At 41.0% G+C, this 17,120-nt stretch overlaps 5 protein-coding genes across 8 annotated transcripts; 2 read left to right on the top strand and 3 right to left on the bottom strand.

The window, feature by feature from the left end:
* The first annotated feature begins 23 nt into the window (after positions 1–23).
* Positions 24–2,691, top strand: LOC129581116 (putative GTP-binding protein 6). 2 transcript variants are annotated; one of them, XM_055472011.1, is made up of 5 exons: positions 24–283; positions 384–1,195; positions 1,321–1,799; positions 1,985–2,155; positions 2,292–2,691. In XM_055472011.1, the coding sequence occupies exons 2-5, from the start codon at positions 395–397 to the stop codon at positions 2,476–2,478; spliced, it is 1,638 nt and encodes a 545-aa protein (XP_055327986.1). In that variant the 5' UTR covers positions 24–283; positions 384–394; the 3' UTR covers positions 2,479–2,691. The 2 variants fall into 2 exon arrangements, with proteins under 2 accessions (XP_055327986.1, XP_055327985.1); XM_055472010.1 differs by having other exon boundaries at positions 24–292.
* A 252-nt stretch (positions 2,692–2,943) lies between these two features.
* On the bottom strand, positions 2,944–5,083 carry LOC129581024 (actin-related protein 2/3 complex subunit 3-A-like). 3 transcript variants are annotated; one of them, XM_055471851.1, is made up of 7 exons: positions 4,922–5,083; positions 4,386–4,488; positions 4,049–4,125; positions 3,852–3,920; positions 3,652–3,778; positions 3,405–3,499; positions 2,944–3,326 (listed from the first exon to the last, which is right to left on the bottom strand). In XM_055471851.1, the coding sequence occupies exons 1-7, from the start codon at positions 4,994–4,996 to the stop codon at positions 3,264–3,266; spliced, it is 609 nt and encodes a 202-aa protein (XP_055327826.1). In that variant the 5' UTR covers positions 4,997–5,083; the 3' UTR covers positions 2,944–3,263. The 3 variants fall into 3 exon arrangements, with proteins under 3 accessions (XP_055327826.1, XP_055327827.1, XP_055327829.1); XM_055471852.1 differs by having other exon boundaries at positions 2,945–3,326; positions 4,840–4,936; XM_055471854.1 differs by lacking the exon at positions 4,922–5,083 and adding an exon at positions 4,554–4,826 and having other exon boundaries at positions 2,950–3,326.
* An 864-nt stretch (positions 5,084–5,947) lies between these two features.
* On the bottom strand, positions 5,948–9,116 carry LOC129581231 (U3 small nucleolar RNA-associated protein 25 homolog). Its single transcript, XM_055472194.1, has 11 exons — positions 8,954–9,116; positions 8,607–8,764; positions 8,319–8,534; positions 8,152–8,243; positions 7,941–8,024; positions 7,687–7,862; positions 7,106–7,619; positions 6,873–7,041; positions 6,646–6,794; positions 6,338–6,561; positions 5,948–6,279 (listed from the first exon to the last, which is right to left on the bottom strand). Exons 1-11 carry the CDS (start codon positions 9,019–9,021, stop codon positions 6,033–6,035), a joined length of 2,097 nt encoding a protein of 698 aa, XP_055328169.1. The 5' UTR covers positions 9,022–9,116; the 3' UTR covers positions 5,948–6,032.
* Positions 9,117–9,290: 174 nt separating this feature from the next.
* LOC129581152 (GPN-loop GTPase 3-like) lies at positions 9,291–11,264 on the top strand. Its single transcript, XM_055472059.1, has 7 exons — positions 9,291–9,492; positions 9,695–9,894; positions 9,982–10,061; positions 10,197–10,437; positions 10,642–10,735; positions 10,800–10,928; positions 11,029–11,264. The coding sequence occupies exons 1-7, from the start codon at positions 9,448–9,450 to the stop codon at positions 11,071–11,073; spliced, it is 834 nt and encodes a 277-aa protein (XP_055328034.1). The 5' UTR covers positions 9,291–9,447; the 3' UTR covers positions 11,074–11,264.
* Positions 11,077–16,565, bottom strand: LOC129581151 (cytochrome P450 18a1-like). The gene is given in 8 exon segments (XM_055472058.1): positions 11,077–11,586; positions 11,685–11,870; positions 12,008–12,268; positions 13,363–13,929; positions 15,688–15,952; positions 15,954–16,074; positions 16,263–16,343; positions 16,483–16,565. Coding segments are annotated over 8 exon segments (1,731 nt in total). The 5' UTR covers positions 16,551–16,565; the 3' UTR covers positions 11,077–11,404.
* Between the last annotated feature and the right edge of the window lie 555 nt (positions 16,566–17,120).

Here is a 17,120-nt window from a genome sequence, read left to right as displayed (position 1 = left end):
GTTTTGGATGTTGTTTGCGGTTTAGTGTTTACTACACATTACAAATGTTTACTCATTTTCATTTGGATACTGACTAATAAGTACTTTTTCTACTAACTTGTAAATAACCTTATAGTTAATTTGCTCAGTAAATTGTCGAAGAAATAAATTTTATGAAACGAACTCATTTTATGAAAATGTAACTCCCTTACCGCTGGTTTGTCTTGTGCTTTTCTTCTGGCATCCCGTATCCCATCGGACCGGACCGCCAGTTAATTTCAAGGTTTAAAGAGAGGATTTCAAGGTGATGAAAGTAGGTATTGGCTAGTGGCCTAGTGCCATTCCCATGCCTGACCTGATCATACGGGGTTGAATTTGATTATTTATTCGTAAGTTTATTCCAGACAACAACACGATGCTGCTGAAATTTCGAAGCAGCGCACACCAATTTGGCGCAGCCGCTATCGTTTCTGGTTTTATTTGTAAAACATTAAGACCGGTTGGCCCCGCTGTTTTTGCGTCGCATGGTGTACGATATTCTTCCCATTTTTCCCAACGATCTGCGCGTGCTCTCCCATCGGCCCCGAAATCCCAGGCGAAACCGAATAATGACGATGCACTGCCTCTGGAATTGGATCAGGATTATGCGCACGCGCGGGAATTCATGCGGATTCCCGGAACCCAGCAGCGCCTGTTTTTGGTGCAGCCTAGGCTAACAAAATTCAGTCGAGATAAAAATCGTCGAAATGAGCTAACCACGCTGGAACTGCAGATGGACGAGAACAAAACACTGCTTTCTACCCTGGGATGGACGGTCGAAGACACGATTACCTTGAACGTGGGCTCATACGACAGCTCCTACGTCTTTGGCAGTGGTAACTTCGAGAAGCTGGAGCAAGCGGTGCGAAATTCCCCCGCGGTTTCGGGAATTTTTTTCGGAATTAATATTCTTAAAGCCAAGCAGCTGCGAGCGATGAGGGAAGCTTTTCAACTACCCATTTATGACCGTTATCGCATTGTGCTGGAGATATTCCGGACGCATGCCAAAACCCGCGAGGCCAAACTGCAGGTGGCCCTGGCCGAGCTGCCGTACGTGCGCCATTGTCTTATGGGTTGGAGTGATCCCAGTGTGACAGCCGGTTTGCCTGTGCGTGGTTCTAGTGGAGGCGGAAGCAGTGGAGAAAGCTGGAGGGAAGCGCAGAATAAAATCATACGGGTACGTCGTTATCTTAATATTAAAATAATCGATGATGGCGCACTCCGCACAGGGAAAATGTACTTTTATTGAGTATTGCTACGAAAGATGACCGTGACGTGTGAAGTGTCCCTGTACGTGTATAGAATCAGGAAGGCAAATTGCGGGGGGCTTTGGAAAAGGTTAAAGAAAATCGTCGACGAATTAGGGAAAACCGGATGCGAAGCCAAACCCCTACCATTGCAGTAGTGGGATACACGAATGGCGGCAAAACCTCCCTGATAAAAGCTCTAACGCAGGACAATCGTTTAATACCGGAAGATAAACTGTTCGCCACTTTAGATGTCACCACGCATGGCGGAGTGTTACCCAATAACGTGAAAGTTCTTTACGCGGACACCATCGGGTTCATTTCCGATATTCCCACTTTGCTGATAGCGTCTTTTGGGGCGGTATTAGAGGAAGTGGCCCTGGCGGATGTTGTGGTGCATGTGAGAGATATCAGTCATCCGGATGCTAAATCTCAGAAAGCGACTGTCCTTAACCAACTTAAGGATCTCAACTTACCAGAAAAACTTCTAGAAAATGCTATTGAAGTTTGCAATAAATGCGACAAAATACCGAAGTAAAGTGAAACCTCTTTTATAATTTGCGGCCGTCTGATTTTTAGCTTTATAATCGGGAATGCGATCGCATTGGGTTTACGTTTTACTGGCCTAACCTGACTGTATTTTTGTACATGTATAGATGTTATCGCTAAATGGGGTTGTTATTCACTTGGCTCTTATCGTTTGGTTTTTTTTGTTTTAGAGAATCGTGGTCATCTGACAAAGTTGATGCAGATCCCAATGCTATTTTTGTGTCTGCTACACAAAATATTGGGATCTTTGAACTGAGGCAGAGAGTCGAAGAAGCAGTCATGAAAAATGCTGACCTGTCTGAGAAAGTTTTCCGGATTCCACAAAATGGGAAAGAACTGAGGTAAATCGTTGTTTCGTTGGCTCTGAGTGCATGGTATAATTTTAACGGCATACACAGCAATATGATCGGCATGCACAGTGTCATGGGCTCAAATAATACGGCTTTACGAAATTGTAATCTTTTCGGCTGTTCTTAGCTGGTTATATAGAGAAGCAGATATTTACCGCGTCGAAGCTGATCCTTCCGACTCAGAATATTTGATTGTACACTGCACGGTTACTCCTGAGGTGTTTGCCAGATTTGTTCATGAATTTCGAAAAATTCAAGTACGCAGCCGTCATTATACGCCTCCTTCCCGGGAAGACTCCGTGGATTCCTTGTAGTCAGTGGTCGGGAATCAAAATTACTGCTTTCAGTGCATCTTCCTGTGATGTTTGAAGTAGTGAACTGTTCCGACAATTATCTGGTTGTGAACAGATGAGGGCATTCGACAAGTTGAATTACTATTTTCTAGTAATTTCTGGCCTTCGTTGGCGCAACTATTGTGTACATTATTTTGTAATATCTATATGCTGATAAAGTTTTTATGGTTTGTGGTTTTGCCCTCGTTTATGGATGTTCGTTACAGATTGTCGTACAACATAAATATCAAAATAATAACTTATGAGATAGAGATACAGTAAGTAGGTAATATATTTCACATGATAATCGAAACTTTCCAGTTTTTACTTTTTAGTACTGTACGCCATACCTCACTGACAACTGTAAGAATGATGTACAATACTCTGTATGCTCGTTTGTTCAACGTTTTAATCATTTTACGCTGCATGGTACGCCGGTGAGTCGGTGACCGTTCGTAGGTCTACTTTCGGAACTTTTAAAAGGAAACATGTTCATTAAAAGCTGCTTATTACGGCTTCTCCTAATGCCGACGTTTGTGGGTCCCTTGATATGGCTTGCAAAACTTATAAAAGCCCATTTTCACATTTTATCGAAATTTCAAACGCCAAAACAATCGTAGGCACTCGTGAACAACATGGGACATACGAGTGATACGATATAGCTTCTGGCAACATATATCAGAAAACAACAACACGTATTAGAAAAAAACCGCTAAATGATCAGCTTTCGAAACGCTGGTGGGAAACAGGAGTTGTGGAGGAACACTTTACTGACCAGGCACTTGCATACTTTTATCCATAAATTTCCTTTTTGCAAAACACAGCCACCACTGCCAAAAATATTCCAAGTTAGTGGATATATAAAGAATATTAGCATACTTCGCACTGAAAATAATGTTCGCGCCAACCTTGCTGGGCTTATCCGTTGCAGGATCAATCGCTTTCTCCAGTAATCGCATTCCAGTTTCTTGTCTGAGTTGTTGAAAGTAGGCTCGCATGTTATCTGTCGCAAACAGCTAAGGGAAGTACTTCTACAGCAACCAGTACTCGTAGCTGAATTTTGCTCTTAATATAATCACCACTCAAGCTGCCATTTTTCTACACGGAAGCAGCATCGGCACTCCTACGCATTAGAACTGGTTTCATTTCTAATACCTTCTTCTGCTCGATCTTTCGGTTTCGCATACATGGAAGACAGAGGAAAACCCACTTCACCAGGCAGTGGATAGCTGGATAAGGCCAGCGTGTTCAATTCTTTCGTTGCCGCTGCCCGGTTAGCGCACTGCAATTAGCACAAATAAATTCCCCCGTGGTTAAGAGCTTTTAAAACATAAAAGACAATAGCACGTCCATACCTTTTGCAACTTTTTCAAGCAATCGCTAATGTATAGTGTCACGTATATCAAGGCACGATCGGCTTCGGACTGCAATCATAATTATTCTAATTATGAAGTTTTTATTTCTTGTGCACCGTTCCACACATCAAAATGTTTGATGCTAGACCATTATTATTATTACTAATACTACTGCACCATTCTTCACAAGAACGTACTTTGATTTCGTAGTTCCTGAAAAAAACGTTGGCCTTGTAATAATATAACGCCTCATCGATGATGTCCATAGCATCCCCTGTCACAATAGAAACATTCAGATGACCGATAAAATCGTAAAGTCATAAACGTTTATATTATAGTTAAAATTATAAAATTATTACTAAAGAAAATCACAAACCTTTTGCGCGTTAAACACTTGAATTGGTTCAAACTTCAAACCTTTAATATATACATATACTGCAGGATCGTTTGGCAGTGCTACGATGTCCTGGTATTACCACTAATACCACCTGCATGTCGAAGCCAGTTGATGAAGACTTTTCTAAACATCCTTACCCTCTGCAACCATTTTTGGAGCTGGACCTTTGTAACTAGTTTTGAGTGGCAGTAATGCCATGTTCCCGATTTTTTGAGGACTTGAAAGTTGCGAATGGTAAGCCTGTAAAAAGTAACAAAAAATTGCGTCAAACAACATTTCTCTTGCAAATCACGGGCAAACCTTACTGGCATTCTTCGAAAAATTGTGATCCAAACAAAAAAAGAGTCGTAAACTTAAAAACAAATAAACATTCGACAGAAAACTCTAAAAAATAATTTATTGTCTGATCCACTCTTGATTTGTCAATAAATGAACAAATTCATAATAACAACAATCATCGGAGGCGTACTAAAGACCGTAGTTATATATTCCTTTATTTTAAACTTGTACAAGCAAATGCCATTTACACTTAAACTCAAATATCGAATAGCTAGAACAAGTAAAACAACTCTTCAAGCTCTTTTGAACAACCAACAGTTCCGAGGACAGAAGCGGCATTTCCACGCTGAATTTCAACACTAATACGCTGCCACAAAAAATCGGTAGCGCGCACTTCTCCTGTTTGATCTTTTATGCGTCGGCCAACTTCATTTATGAACTGACGGGTACTGGCGCCGCAACTTCCCATAGTCTCCAAGGACACCGGTTGGAAAAAAAATAACGATCAGTCAATTCCTCGTAATTGCGCCTCTTTCGTTCTTCCGCGTCTTCTGCTGCCGAACCCGCTGTTTCTGATGAGCCGGCGATGTACGATATAGCAAATGTGTCGCACACCGTCACATCCCAAATCAAAGGAAGACCGTTCTTCCAAGGGAAAAGAGACAAACCGTCTGGGCGCTTCCCATTTGACCTGCACAGTCCAGGAGGCTCCAAAATAGTCGGGACTTTTGCCGATCCCAAGCTGCGCTGAATAAGGCTGTTCAGGCTTGCGTGACGCCTGAATCTCCCCTGACTTTTTAAACATGACAAACCATGCAAACCTTGGGCGTCAACTGTTTCACCGCATCGACACTTGTGCTGCTTACAAATCGGAGCTCCCATACGTAAAGCGACTGCGACTCGTAGTCCAGTATCGTCTAAAAGCGTGCCAAGGCTAGCAACAGGCAAAGCCAACAACCAGGCACTGGCATCCTTAGTGGAGACAGCCAACAAGCGAGCAGATGCGATAACGTCGGCGTTCTCCCTCAAGGCTTCCAGTTTCCTGATAGTCAACATGTCTGACCACAAGCGTTGATTGCTTCGATCCCCTATCGCCGGGGCGGATTTTCTTGTTAATTCTTCCCACTGATGTTCTACGTCAAAAGACCGTAGTTGTATGTAATAAATTCAAATGCACAGAGTCCACAGACCAGGCGAACTAGTTAAAAATTAATATCAGCCATATAAAATGCCTCTATGCAGTCTGTGGTACCTATTTTCATTCTCATTACAAAGTTTCCCTGTAAACAGTCGCCACCACCGTAGGACAATTACCTGCCTTATTTACAGTTTCCGATCTCCCACATGTTGTCCGAAATGTCCGTCACCAACTCACCATAACCAACCACGAGTATAACAGACTGTGGTATAATCATTCCGACATTAATTTTAGTTTTCTTATTTTTAATTGGACTTCTGCACCCTTCGCACAGATCCTTACCAAAAAGAAAATGCACATAACTTAATCAGGAATCCGTACCACCTGTTACAAAAGTGTATTGAGATTTGTTTCCCTGAACCATTTCTTTTGCTTTTGGTGCACCCACAACGGGGACCAGTTTTAAAAAATCCAATTTAGAAAACAAAGCAATGGCTTTCTCTCCGGTTGCTGCATTGTCTGATGCTGTCATCATATTGCACACTTCAGAATAATACTGCGGATAGTGGGGTAGTTCGAAGAAAATAATTCGCTGGATTCCTCGGATTCGATATCTAGAATGTTAATCGACAAAATAAGTTACCACAAAAGCAAAAATGTCGTGGTTTATACCTGCGATAAAAATGGAAGCGCTCGGTATAAAGCAAAAATCTCTTTTTGCCATGGAAAAACAAGTCACGGGCTCTGGCCACTTTTGCTGATGATGAATATTCACAAATCTGCACAAAGCTGAGTTCTTCGCGCTTGAAATGGTTTCGGATGCATACAAAATCGAAGTACGAAGGGACAAAAATCATGGTATGGCCGTTGTTTGTATCCAACAATGGCTGCAGTATCTGCAGATTTAACGATACATCTCAGTTATAGTAATTTGCTTAATTATTACTGTACACACCTATATGAACTCTGAAGATACTTACCTTATCCAAAAAATATCGTAACCGAATATCCGCCATTTTCTGTGGATCTTGACTCTGAATTCGATGGAATTCGTGTGGTATAGAAGACATTACTCGCGATAGCGAACGATCGACATCCGAATAGGTAACAGTTACCGACCCTTCATAATCTATCAGAGGTAAAAAACAAGCTTTTAGGTCAAAAGGAAATCGATAAACCGGCATAAAGCTGACAGTTATTTCCTTACTAAAGCAGTGTCGGTTCATTACAGCCTGCATCTCCGGCAATCGGATCGACGAAAACAACAGCGTCTGCCGATAAATTTTGCCCCATCCATTCAGCAGCCACGGACGAATACGAGAAAAATCCACATCTTTCGTGCTGACGGGTAAACGATGGATGTGCTTAAGAATGTGCTAAACACGATGAACATTTTATTGTTAACAGGACAAATACGGTACTTTGCAGAAAAATTGTTACCGAAAGGTGATCCCAGTTCTGCATTAAAAACACATCTGCTTGGTCCAAAATCAGCAATTCTATGGAAGAAAGGAAATCATATTCGTACTTCTTATCCCCTTCGTTTCCAATAATCATTCTAAGCCCCAAAGGCGATGCAATGATAATATCCGCAGCATAGAATTCAGTGTATAGCTTCAACGATTTTTTGGAGCATGCGATTCCGATGCGAAAACAATCATCCGTATTGCCAGAGAAATTGGCCTTAAAATCTGCCGGGCGATCGGGATCATTGGCCACTGGATCAGAGTTGGTCCATCCAAATTCCTCCTCAAAGCGTTTTCGATTCATAATCTGTGTTTTTTCTTTGGCATTCAACAGCTGGCAAAAGATCTGATAAATACGGTAAGCATTATGCCGAAAAGGGAGTAAAATTAGGGTTTTCGGTCGATGATAAGACTGGTCTCGATATTCTGTCGATCTATCTTTCTTTTCTGCAATCTTACTGTTGTGAGAGATTATTTTGTTCCTGGTTCTACAAAAAATATTTCGCAAACATTTCAAACGTTGCTGGATACAAAGTCAAAATGGTGATTACGTACTTTAAAGCATGGTTAAGGACATGTAAACAATAAGCGCGCTTTATATCCAAATCGGTGTCGTGATGTATGTGAAAATGAAACAAATCGACGTAGCTGTTGATGATTCCAAAATATTCATCGCTCACTTCAGACCAGCAGTCACCCGATGAAATATTATTCAACAGGTTTTTTCGCACCTATAAAGCCATTTTCCTTAACATCCGACGATACGAAATTATTTTCATTGCAAAATATAATGTGAACGAATGACTTACGAAGGAGTTTCTTAAATTACAAAGGTACAATTCCGGTTTATTAGGTCCGAGACGACGAATGCTGCATTTCCCCACACACGGAAACTGAAAACTAAAATGAATGACTACAAGATCTTTAAAAAAGATTCATAATCATATGAATTTTCTAATGCTACGAATTTAAATACGGAATTACTAAATATCTCGTAATTATAATCCTTGCCAGACTCACCGTATATTCGTTCTCAGTAAAATCTTTTCGCTGTTGTGCACGTTCCGCAACACTGTCAGGTATCACATGTTCCAAGTGCTTGCCAAACGGATCTGGCGTGGTGAACAACCGAAGTCTTATGCTTCATGATTGCAAATAACATGATGCAATGCACAACAGTAGTTTACCATTCTCAAATCCAACAGCTTTGGGCTGCTCTTCGTCGGCATCGCTCTCGTCTTCTTTTTCACTGGCTTCAGATATTACATCTTCTAAAGAAACATCATCTGCAATTCGCAAATGCTCCGCATTATCGGCGGCGGAGGCCTGTGTGCTTGGCTTCCGAGGAACAATTTCTTCCTTCGGTGTCAAATGCGACGGAGCGGAATAATGCGCACTGTTATCTGAAAAGGGGAATATTGAGTACAAGAAACACGATTACAACTAATGACAACGTATTGGTCTACGTAACTTACCTATAGATGAAGAGCCAAAAGTGTCTCGCAGCGCTACTGATGCTGGCAACTCCGTGTCATCCTCCGCTTCGCTGCCTGCAGAGTTTGTGTGAAGGGAATTCTCAGGTTCTCCATTTTCTGGCCTGGTGCCGGCGGTACCTGCTTGTTTCTTTTTCTTTCTGTAACGACACGAATTTTAACTGGAATTAAAACATGCGTATGTACTAATGAGTGCAGACACATAAATTCTCCTTTGAAAAGTAAAAATCAAAACCCGTACGTGTATCGAAAATTAGAAATATTTCGTATCTACAGCTCTATGGCAGATTCCTTGCAGACTTATCACTTAGGGTGCTCTTCTTGTGTACCTTCGCAGTTTAGGCTCTTTCCACAACCTTCTTTCTTTTTCATCCCCCCCAACCCTTCTCTTCGTCATTATGATGATTTGGATAATACAGAATCTTATTAATCAGTTCTACGAGAGAATAACAAACGCCTCAAAGCTAAAGCAAATGTACCTAAATCCTACAATTCTACGATACTACTGTTGGTTTCTCACGGCCGGCGACTCAGCTGTTCAAAGTCAATCAGAGCTAACTTCCGGTGGCGACCCCCCTATGAGAGCGGTTTCAGTTTAACATTTTCAGGATGGCAAACAGGTAGAAAAACCAAATACACACTCATAATTCACCTTTTTGTCGGTTTCGTGCGTTATTTTATTTTTGTGCGGTATTTTAGTATCAGAAGTCAGAACTGAGTAAGCATTGGTGTTTTAGAATTTTACAATTACATTTTCCTTCAATTTTCTCCAGCTAGCGGGATTTTAGAGTGCGCTGCAAGTGGGCCTGATTGTAAATACAGCATGCGATACGCACAATTGGTGATGGGCCCCGCTGGGAGCGGAAAGGTAAGATTTCGCTACTTGGATTGACAGTTGACTAAGCGCAGAAGCTAAAGACATTATTACTAACAATAAGCTGGGAAGCATAAATTAACTGATTTCTTACCGATGCATTTTGGAAATCATGTACCTATCAGGCCGTAAACTCTGCCTTACGGAAGAAATGTACGTGAAAGGTAAGTTGATAATATTAAGTTGCTTCTTTTAGACGACGTACTGCGCCACTATAATGAATCACTGCAAAGCCATCGGACGAAACGTGCACATTATCAACCTAGATCCGGCAGCAGAGCATTTCGCTTACGAGTCGGTAATTGGAGATATTCGAGAATTAATTGGGATCGATGATGTGACGGAGGACGAAGAACTGCAATTGGGTCCGAATGGAGGACTCGTCTTTTGTCTACAGTATGCATTCATTGCATTGATGCACAGCTAGAGAATTTTTAGATTATTTGCGCAGAAGCATTGTTAATTCACTCTTATCGATTTCAGACATCTCGTGGAAAACATGGAATGGCTGGAAGAAAAATTGGGTTATGTGGATGATGATTACTTTTTGTTTGATTGTCCAGGTAATTGCAGTACATCTACGAAACACAGTTTTCGTAATAATTATAATAAATTGAAAACTGAGACTTGTTTTGCCTTATTTTGACGTTTGGAACAAAAACTTCGTCATCAGGAAAATAAAGCCGGCAAGTTTTCAGGTCAGATCGAACTGTATACTCATCTTCCCATCATGCGCGCCGTCGTCCGACAGCTGGAAAATTGGGATATTCGCGTGTGCGGGGTCTTTCTGTTGGATGCGCATTATTTGAACGAAACAACCAAGTTTTTCTCCGGAGCATTGGTTGCGCTTTCAGCTATGATCAACCTTGAAATACCTCACGTGAATCTCCTAAGTAAAATGGATCTGCTCAACGACCAGGACCGAAACGTTATTCAGAGGTAAAAGTTCCGTTCCAGTTTTACTGCTCATTTTATTCAGTTTAAAGATTAAAGACCAGGCATGAATTTGCGGCCTAGGTGATGGTTGTGGCTTGTGGGTTTGGCATTTTTCATGATTAATTACTGTACAACATCTTTTTCCAAGTTGATTTGCGTGCACGCGTATTTTGAATTCGACAATGTCGAGGATTTTGAACTTTGTAGGTTTTTGGATATGGATACGCATCTTTTAATTGAAGAAGAGGAAGAGCCATGGATTAAAAAGCATCTAAAGTTGACAAAGGCTGTTGCCAGTCTGGTATAGCGTCTTATTCGGTTCATACAAAACCTGTTGGTTTTATGTTCTTGCTTGTCCATTTCAGTTCGATGATTTCGATTACGTATCTTTTCTCCCCTTTGATCAGACGGATGAGGAAGGAATTTCTGAAGTTTTGTTGACCATTGATAGCAGTATTCAGTATGGTGATGATTTGGAGCATAAAGAACCTCCGGTAAAGTTGTTAACCGAGGCTTCCTTTTGTCGCTGCATTCAAGTCGAACCCAATTTTCAAACCAGCGGTCAGTTCGCCTTTAATTTTTTGTTGGTTTTAGGAATTTCTTACGAATGAAGAGATGGATGAAAGGACTGACGACTAGAATGGTTTATTTCGGTGGTATTCTCAACGGCGATGAAAGGCTGACTTAACTTGCATGTACAAGGTTTCTGGCTATTTCTTTGTTCATTATCAAGACGAATATACATAACAGAACTGCTAGATCTGGCCAGAAGGCTATAATCTCTTACGATATAGCCAATTAACGAATAAAAATGATCGAAAACTTGCCGAGTTTGTGTAGTGCAGACTGTAAATTATGGAATGTCAACACTAACAGTATAGAAATCTGTGCAAAAATAATTTTAACAATACTATACAAGCAGGAGCAAATTTCCCACCGCTTAAAGGTGGTCATCTCCCATCGTGGCGATTCATACTCTTGGTACGAGCGCGATGGGCAGTTTACTGGGGACGAGCAAACTCAACATAATTCGCCAGCCCAAGTCTATTTCCTCTCCATCCGTGGGCACAATAGTGTAGCGGTTAAGCAAAGATGTAAACGTTATAAACAACTCCTTCATGGCCATCTGGTCGCCCATGCATGACCTTCTTCCTGCAAAAAAAATGCGGTTCTCCATTGCTTCATCGGAAATATATATTGGGGCAAAGTTTGGAAAATCTAGCAGTGGTTAAAAGTTCTTAATTTCTTACCAAGGCCAAATGGAATAAAATTTTCTGGTCGGAAAGTTTTCCCTTCGGAATTGATAAATCGGGAAGGACGGAATTCATCAGGGTTGTCCCAGAATTTCGGATTCGTATGAATATCCCATATCAGCGACAATACGACTGTGTTTGGAGGAATATGATGGCCTCGGTACGATGTGTACGCTTCATGAGCTACGAAAAGAAAAAGATTTCTCGCTGAAATCAAACTGGATTGCGATACAAGTAACAAAGAGCGCTTCGGTGTCCATGTTAAACAGATAAAAACGTAACATGATTTAGCGGCAAAAGCACCGGCGTAATTAACTTACTTGCACGGGCGTGACCCATGGGAAGTACTGGACGTAAGCGCATCGTCTCCAGTATTGTGGCTTCCGTAAATGGCATGTTTATAATATCGTCGTAATCTGCCAGCTGCTCCTTATCAGAGTACACAGCATCAATTTCCTTCTGCACAGCTCGCTGGATTTCTGGATATTTAGCCATATAGAGGAATGACCAGAGGAGTGAGTATTTGACAGTTTCCGTCCCAGCGCAGAATAAATCCGTCATTGTTTGACGCAGCTGCGGCTCTGTTAATGCAAAAATGTGTACAGCGTGGTAACGCCAAGTTGAAGACAGTGGTTGCCAATTATTAAAATTTTAGAGTTTGGTACTTTTAACCCTCTTATTGCTAAAACTAGTAACGCTATGTTTGGAGAACTGGAAAAACACTCTGTTTTGGTGGATAAACTCTTTCTTGAATTTTTCGGTTTTTTCGGAAGTGGTCACTGAATTTGACCAGTGACCACTTCTGCAAAATGCAAAGGTGGATCAACAAAAAATTACGCAAAAATCCAGATCGTCTGGGTCTCTTTCGTACTTTTATCACCGTAAAGGCTGATATTTGTGCCAACGAACAAAACAAAATTGTTCCATATTCGAATTGGTTTCCGATTCTGCAGGGTCTCCCAAAGGAAGATTCCTGGATGACACAGTAGGTCCCAGATTTTGTTGGACAAGTGTAGTTAACAGCGACTACCCCTGAGCAGACACAAAACTAGGACACCTAACAGTTGTGTCTGTGCGAAAACAGGCCGGAGAAGCCGAATAATGCCTTACAACTGTACAGGAATTTACCACGGCGACCTAAAAATCCCGGCCGGTTTTTGAAAACAGCATATTTTAAAAAAATCCTCTTTCCTGTGGAAGATAAGGAAAGCCAACCACCTTATTTTTTTCTTGAAATAGGAGGAAAAGTACATGAGAAAAAAAACAAACACTGAAAAGTACGAAGAGCGTTAAAAAGTTTCAAGCCAAAATATCCTGAAAACGCTGGTCAGTCGAAATTTCACCGGAAATGAAATTAAAATAAAAATAATATGAGATCTATACAAAAGACAGCGAAAATTTTTTTTCGAATAGGTGAACCGTGAACCATAGTTTTATCCATGATAATTGAGCAGGACCAACAAGTACAGGGAAGTGAGGGGGCGAATTAAATATGCGCTGTCTTCAACTTGGCGTTACCACGCTGTACATGTTAAAAAAATCTGGATGTCTAAGTTATTTCATTTTTTTAACGGCTTCGTTAAACTAAAGATATCGTGTTTTCCAGATTCATTGAGATAACTTTGTGCTCGTAACTACGTATACGACGTCGTATATATATCGTTGGCGAAATTACCTGAAAGAATATGCGAGGCCGCTATAGAGTCTTTTCTGGCCATCTCCTCTTTGTAAATGGTAATTAGCGAATCTGCATGGCTGATTTTTTCTTCCGATTTCTCCGCAATCATGCCGCTGAAGTACTGACACGTAAAGCAATGGTTTTTCCTCATTTTATTCTCCACTTTCTTCCACCACACCGGAATGCGGCGCAGTAGCGGTAAGAATTCAAAGGGCGCGATGAGTTCGCCAACCTGGAATCCTTCCTCGATAATCTTGACGTTTTCCGCGAAATCCGCATCGTCAAACTTCTTGGTCAGACCGAACACGCAGGACGATATGCAGGATCCGGCCAATCGACCCGTTAAACGCTCCAACATAACGCCGCCGTCATCACGCCGGCCGACCACCAGTTGGTTAATGAACTTGAGATACTCATGGACATCGCGGTGAATGATTTCGTTAATGTGCGAAGTTTGGGGCGTAACGGACGTCGGAGCGGCGGTCTTCAAGCCGATTGTGCGGAATGCCGTGAGGATTAAGCGGCGATGCTCGGACCATACATCACCAACCGCCTGAATGATACCTGTTGACAAACAGTATGCCAATTACTGACTGCTGTCGTTGACAAAGCGCGCACTTCTCTCTCGAGCTGTTATTTGTTATCATCGGCTACAAAACACGAGTTGATCAGCCGACAAGTACAGCATCGCTTGGCTGCCGCTAATACATTCAACCGCTCTTCCGGTCAGATGTTTTTGGGCGAGTCTCCTATGCAACAAGTTTGTGTTTTGACACTTCCTAATGCGTATTGTAGTCAATTGTCTGTAAATCATTTTTTGTTTAATACATACTATTACTTATAAAAAATCGCGTTTGCAATTTTTTTCGTCGCCCGGCATTTCGCCGCAGTTTTCGCTCTTCAGCTAGTAGCGATTTGCGAATCCGGTAAATAGTGAATATTACACCGAAATCTCTTATTATTAAAGTAAACTGCTCCTGTAAATTCCTAAACGTTTCTGAGAACAGACTGAGCATTAACATTTTGTAAGAATGTTTGGCTGGCTGTGCACAATGTTGCAACCACAATTAGAATATTACGTAATGGCGTAGCAGTTTCTTTGTAATCTTAAGCCGAAAAGTAATCGTGCGTAGCTGTGTAGCATATTTTATATCCAAAAATATAACCGAGTAGAGAAAATAATTTACTTGCCGGTTGATCACCATTTAGCATTCGATAAACACTGCAGTATTTTCGCTTCTTTACCCGGTTGACAAGTAACGGTATTATTGTTCAGTTCCCAACACTTGCCGGTCTGGTTTGTGCGTTAGCGAAACGAACAGTCTGGTTTGCGTTATCTATCGTTAATATTTCATGGCGCATCTTCAGTTTTATATAACACATTAAGCAAGTGCCGCGATAATGACCTTCAAGCTCGCAGAAATGCCCGCTCGTCTGATATGTCAATTCTGCCTTTTATCTCGATTTGTAAGCGGTATATTTTACAGCCAGCGGTGCACCTTAGTGCAAGACAAATTCAGCAATTAAGCCAATAAAAAGCAATAAATAAAGAATGAACATTACGCTTCATCAACTTATAATTAATATGATAATATGTTAAGATACTTTTTCCTATTTCAACAGACACCTGGTGCATAACTAAAGAATTACTGTGCCCCCAGACGGTTGATTGTAATTCGTACTAAAACTACTTGTTAACTGTAAGAACACAATTTCAAGAATCCATCTGACTTGCTTTCCGATATGGATGTCAGTAAAATGTGGAGATTACTTTTGGTTAGAACGAGCTAGAATATGTGTACACTTATACAGATACTTCACAAATGTTAACAACACGCCGAATTCACTTGATAGTCTTAGTGGAACACAAACGAGTTACATAGGCTGTGCAATGCAAAACAGAAGCTTTTGGGTGTATATTGTTATTTATGCGAAATTATTGTTATGCTTAGTCATATTCAAGTCGGTTATCCGCAAGAACAGGAATATTTGACAAACAGATATTGATGCTTGTGGTTAACGGCTGTTATGCAATCCTTATCTGGAGCTACCGCGTTTTGAAGGTTGTGGAACAAACGAACAGACTTGTTTTACTTCTCGTACTGCGTGCTACGCCGATCACAATCGACAACACTGGTCGTGTAATCACCAGTAGAGTGCAATACTTAATTACGAATTCTAAGTTCTTATTTTTGCATGCAGTGCATTTTATTTTAATTTAATGACTATAACAACACTAGCTACAGTTATATAGCAAATATGGTTACAGGTTACAACAAACAAAATGCAAACGCAAACTGTGGAAATCATAGATGCACAAACCTTTATTCCCAATCATCGTGTCGTCTTTCAGCTTTGAATTCGGTCGAGCCGAAAATGCGGCTAGTTTGTAGGTTTCTCTGAGTATTCCTGGATCACTTATGACAAGAATATTCTTTTGCCCCAGCTCCACAAAGGCCATTCCTCCATATTGATCCGCAAGTGTACTAAAAACGGTGTAGGGATTTTTTCCGGCCATAAAGGGCAGATATCCCAGCCCAGGTACACCCCATGGTCCCGGCGGAAGTTTGGAATCCCGAAAAAAAGTGGAGAAAATGATCCACCTCTTTCTGGAATTTTTTCTTCAAAGACCGTATGAAGTAGAAAGCAACCGCCGAAAACACCGCCACATTAACGAAATAGACAAGCATTGTGTCTGCAGGAACTGCACTGGAATGATATACAAATAATATCGTAAAATGTTACAAATATAAAACTCAACATAAGTAAAAGTAATATTAGTTGACGAAAAGGCAACTCCTGTTTTTAAATACTGGCCGGCAGTTCTTATATTACGGCGATTCAACAAGCAAAGTCAAGTTGCGATCATATGCACAATGTACGCATATCATTCGTACAAATGTACTGTGTGTCGTCGTCGGTAGTGGCCGGCGACTATGAATGATGCGACGTTGATGGCAGATGGACAGTTGCTGCAGCTAAAAAATCCGCCATCCACGTTTTATAAAATGACGACGCTATACCAATCATTTATAACGTAGTGTCATTTTTGTATAACATTACGGGTATCGTATTGTGAATGCTGCACTTATCGTAAAAAGTCACAGCTGCTGATACCTGCTGGGCAAGTATAACCCTGGACTAGCAACGTGATGGGAACCAGTTTCCTCCTGATGAAATGCCATTTATTATTCGTGCAATCTGATGAAAAATTCTTTGACAAAGTATCGATTATTATACGGTAGCTTCTTGCTTTTTCAAGCTTGCTTTCAGATCAGTGGTAAAGCAATTTATTATACATCATCTCGGTTTACTGCCCATAGTTGTAACAGCTGTTAACTGTGTCTGTTGCAGCACAAAATCTGTAAACAGCTTACATAAAAATTTGAGAACAGAACCGCTTTATGTGAAATTTGGTAAACGGTCATCAAAATACGACAGCAGCGAAGTCATGAACTGCGAATGTCCACTTAACCTTGGTTAACCAGCATGGCATTTTAGAGTGCAAGTATGCAAAGAATGTGTTCAAAAATTTTGCACGAAACTGTCAAACACAGAATGATGATTTAAATATTTAATTTTGTGTTGATGGGACCGGCAAGAAGCTGTATAAAACTTCTTACAAATGCACACGTACTTTTTGGGTATGGCAGGGTGCAGTTTTTCACCTTCTATCATCAAACGTGCATGCTGTTTGTTTCGGTACTTAAATACACACTCTTTACATTGTTGCATAAACACGTTCAACAAAATAG

This window comes from Paramacrobiotus metropolitanus, unplaced genomic scaffold (assembly GCF_019649055.1).
Source record: "Paramacrobiotus metropolitanus isolate TYO unplaced genomic scaffold, Prichtersi_v1.0 Parri_scaffold0000005, whole genome shotgun sequence".
NCBI lineage: Eukaryota > Metazoa > Tardigrada > Eutardigrada > Parachela > Macrobiotidae > Paramacrobiotus > Paramacrobiotus metropolitanus.
Note: the sequence above shows the minus strand (reverse complement) of the source record. Positions and strands in the feature narration are given on the sequence as shown.

What these genes read in the sequence shown, in the direction of transcription:
- LOC129581116 (XM_055472011.1), top strand. Translation starts at nt 395, where the DNA reads ATGCTGCTGAAATTTCGAAGCAGCGCACACCAATTTGGCGCAGCCGCT. An exon ending in AAATGCGACAAAATACCGAA is followed by an intron (nt 1,800 to 1,984) that starts GTAAAGTGAAAC and finishes TTTTTGTTTTAG; the next exon opens with AGAATCGTGGTCATCTGACA. An exon ending in CAAAATGGGAAAGAACTGAG is followed by an intron (nt 2,156 to 2,291) that starts GTAAATCGTTGT and finishes GGCTGTTCTTAG; the next exon opens with CTGGTTATATAGAGAAGCAG.
- LOC129581024 (XM_055471851.1), bottom strand. Translation starts at nt 4,996, where the DNA reads ATGGGAAGTTGCGGCGCCAGTACCCGTCAGTTCATAAATGAAGTTGGC. An exon ending in TCCAAAAATGGTTGCAGAGG is followed by an intron (nt 4,126 to 4,385) that starts GTAAGGATGTTT and finishes CTATTGTGACAG; the next exon opens with GGGATGCTATGGACATCATC. An exon ending in TCAGGAACTACGAAATCAAA is followed by an intron (nt 3,921 to 4,048) that starts GTACGTTCTTGT and finishes TTATGATTGCAG; the next exon opens with TCCGAAGCCGATCGTGCCTT.
- LOC129581231 (XM_055472194.1), bottom strand. Translation starts at nt 9,021, where the DNA reads ATGACGAAGAGAAGGGTTGGGGGGGATGAAAAAGAAAGAAGGTTGTGG. An exon ending in TACGATATTTTTTGGATAAG is followed by an intron (nt 6,562 to 6,645) that starts GTAAGTATCTTC and finishes TTAAATCTGCAG; the next exon opens with ATACTGCAGCCATTGTTGGA. An exon ending in CGCTTCCATTTTTATCGCAG is followed by an intron (nt 6,280 to 6,337) that starts GTATAAACCACG and finishes TTAACATTCTAG; the next exon opens with ATATCGAATCCGAGGAATCC.
- LOC129581152 (XM_055472059.1), top strand. Translation starts at nt 9,448, where the DNA reads ATGCGATACGCACAATTGGTGATGGGCCCCGCTGGGAGCGGAAAG. An exon ending in GACCGAAACGTTATTCAGAG is followed by an intron (nt 10,438 to 10,641) that starts GTAAAAGTTCCG and finishes TGAACTTTGTAG; the next exon opens with GTTTTTGGATATGGATACGC. An exon ending in TGGAGCATAAAGAACCTCCG is followed by an intron (nt 10,929 to 11,028) that starts GTAAAGTTGTTA and finishes TGTTGGTTTTAG; the next exon opens with GAATTTCTTACGAATGAAGA.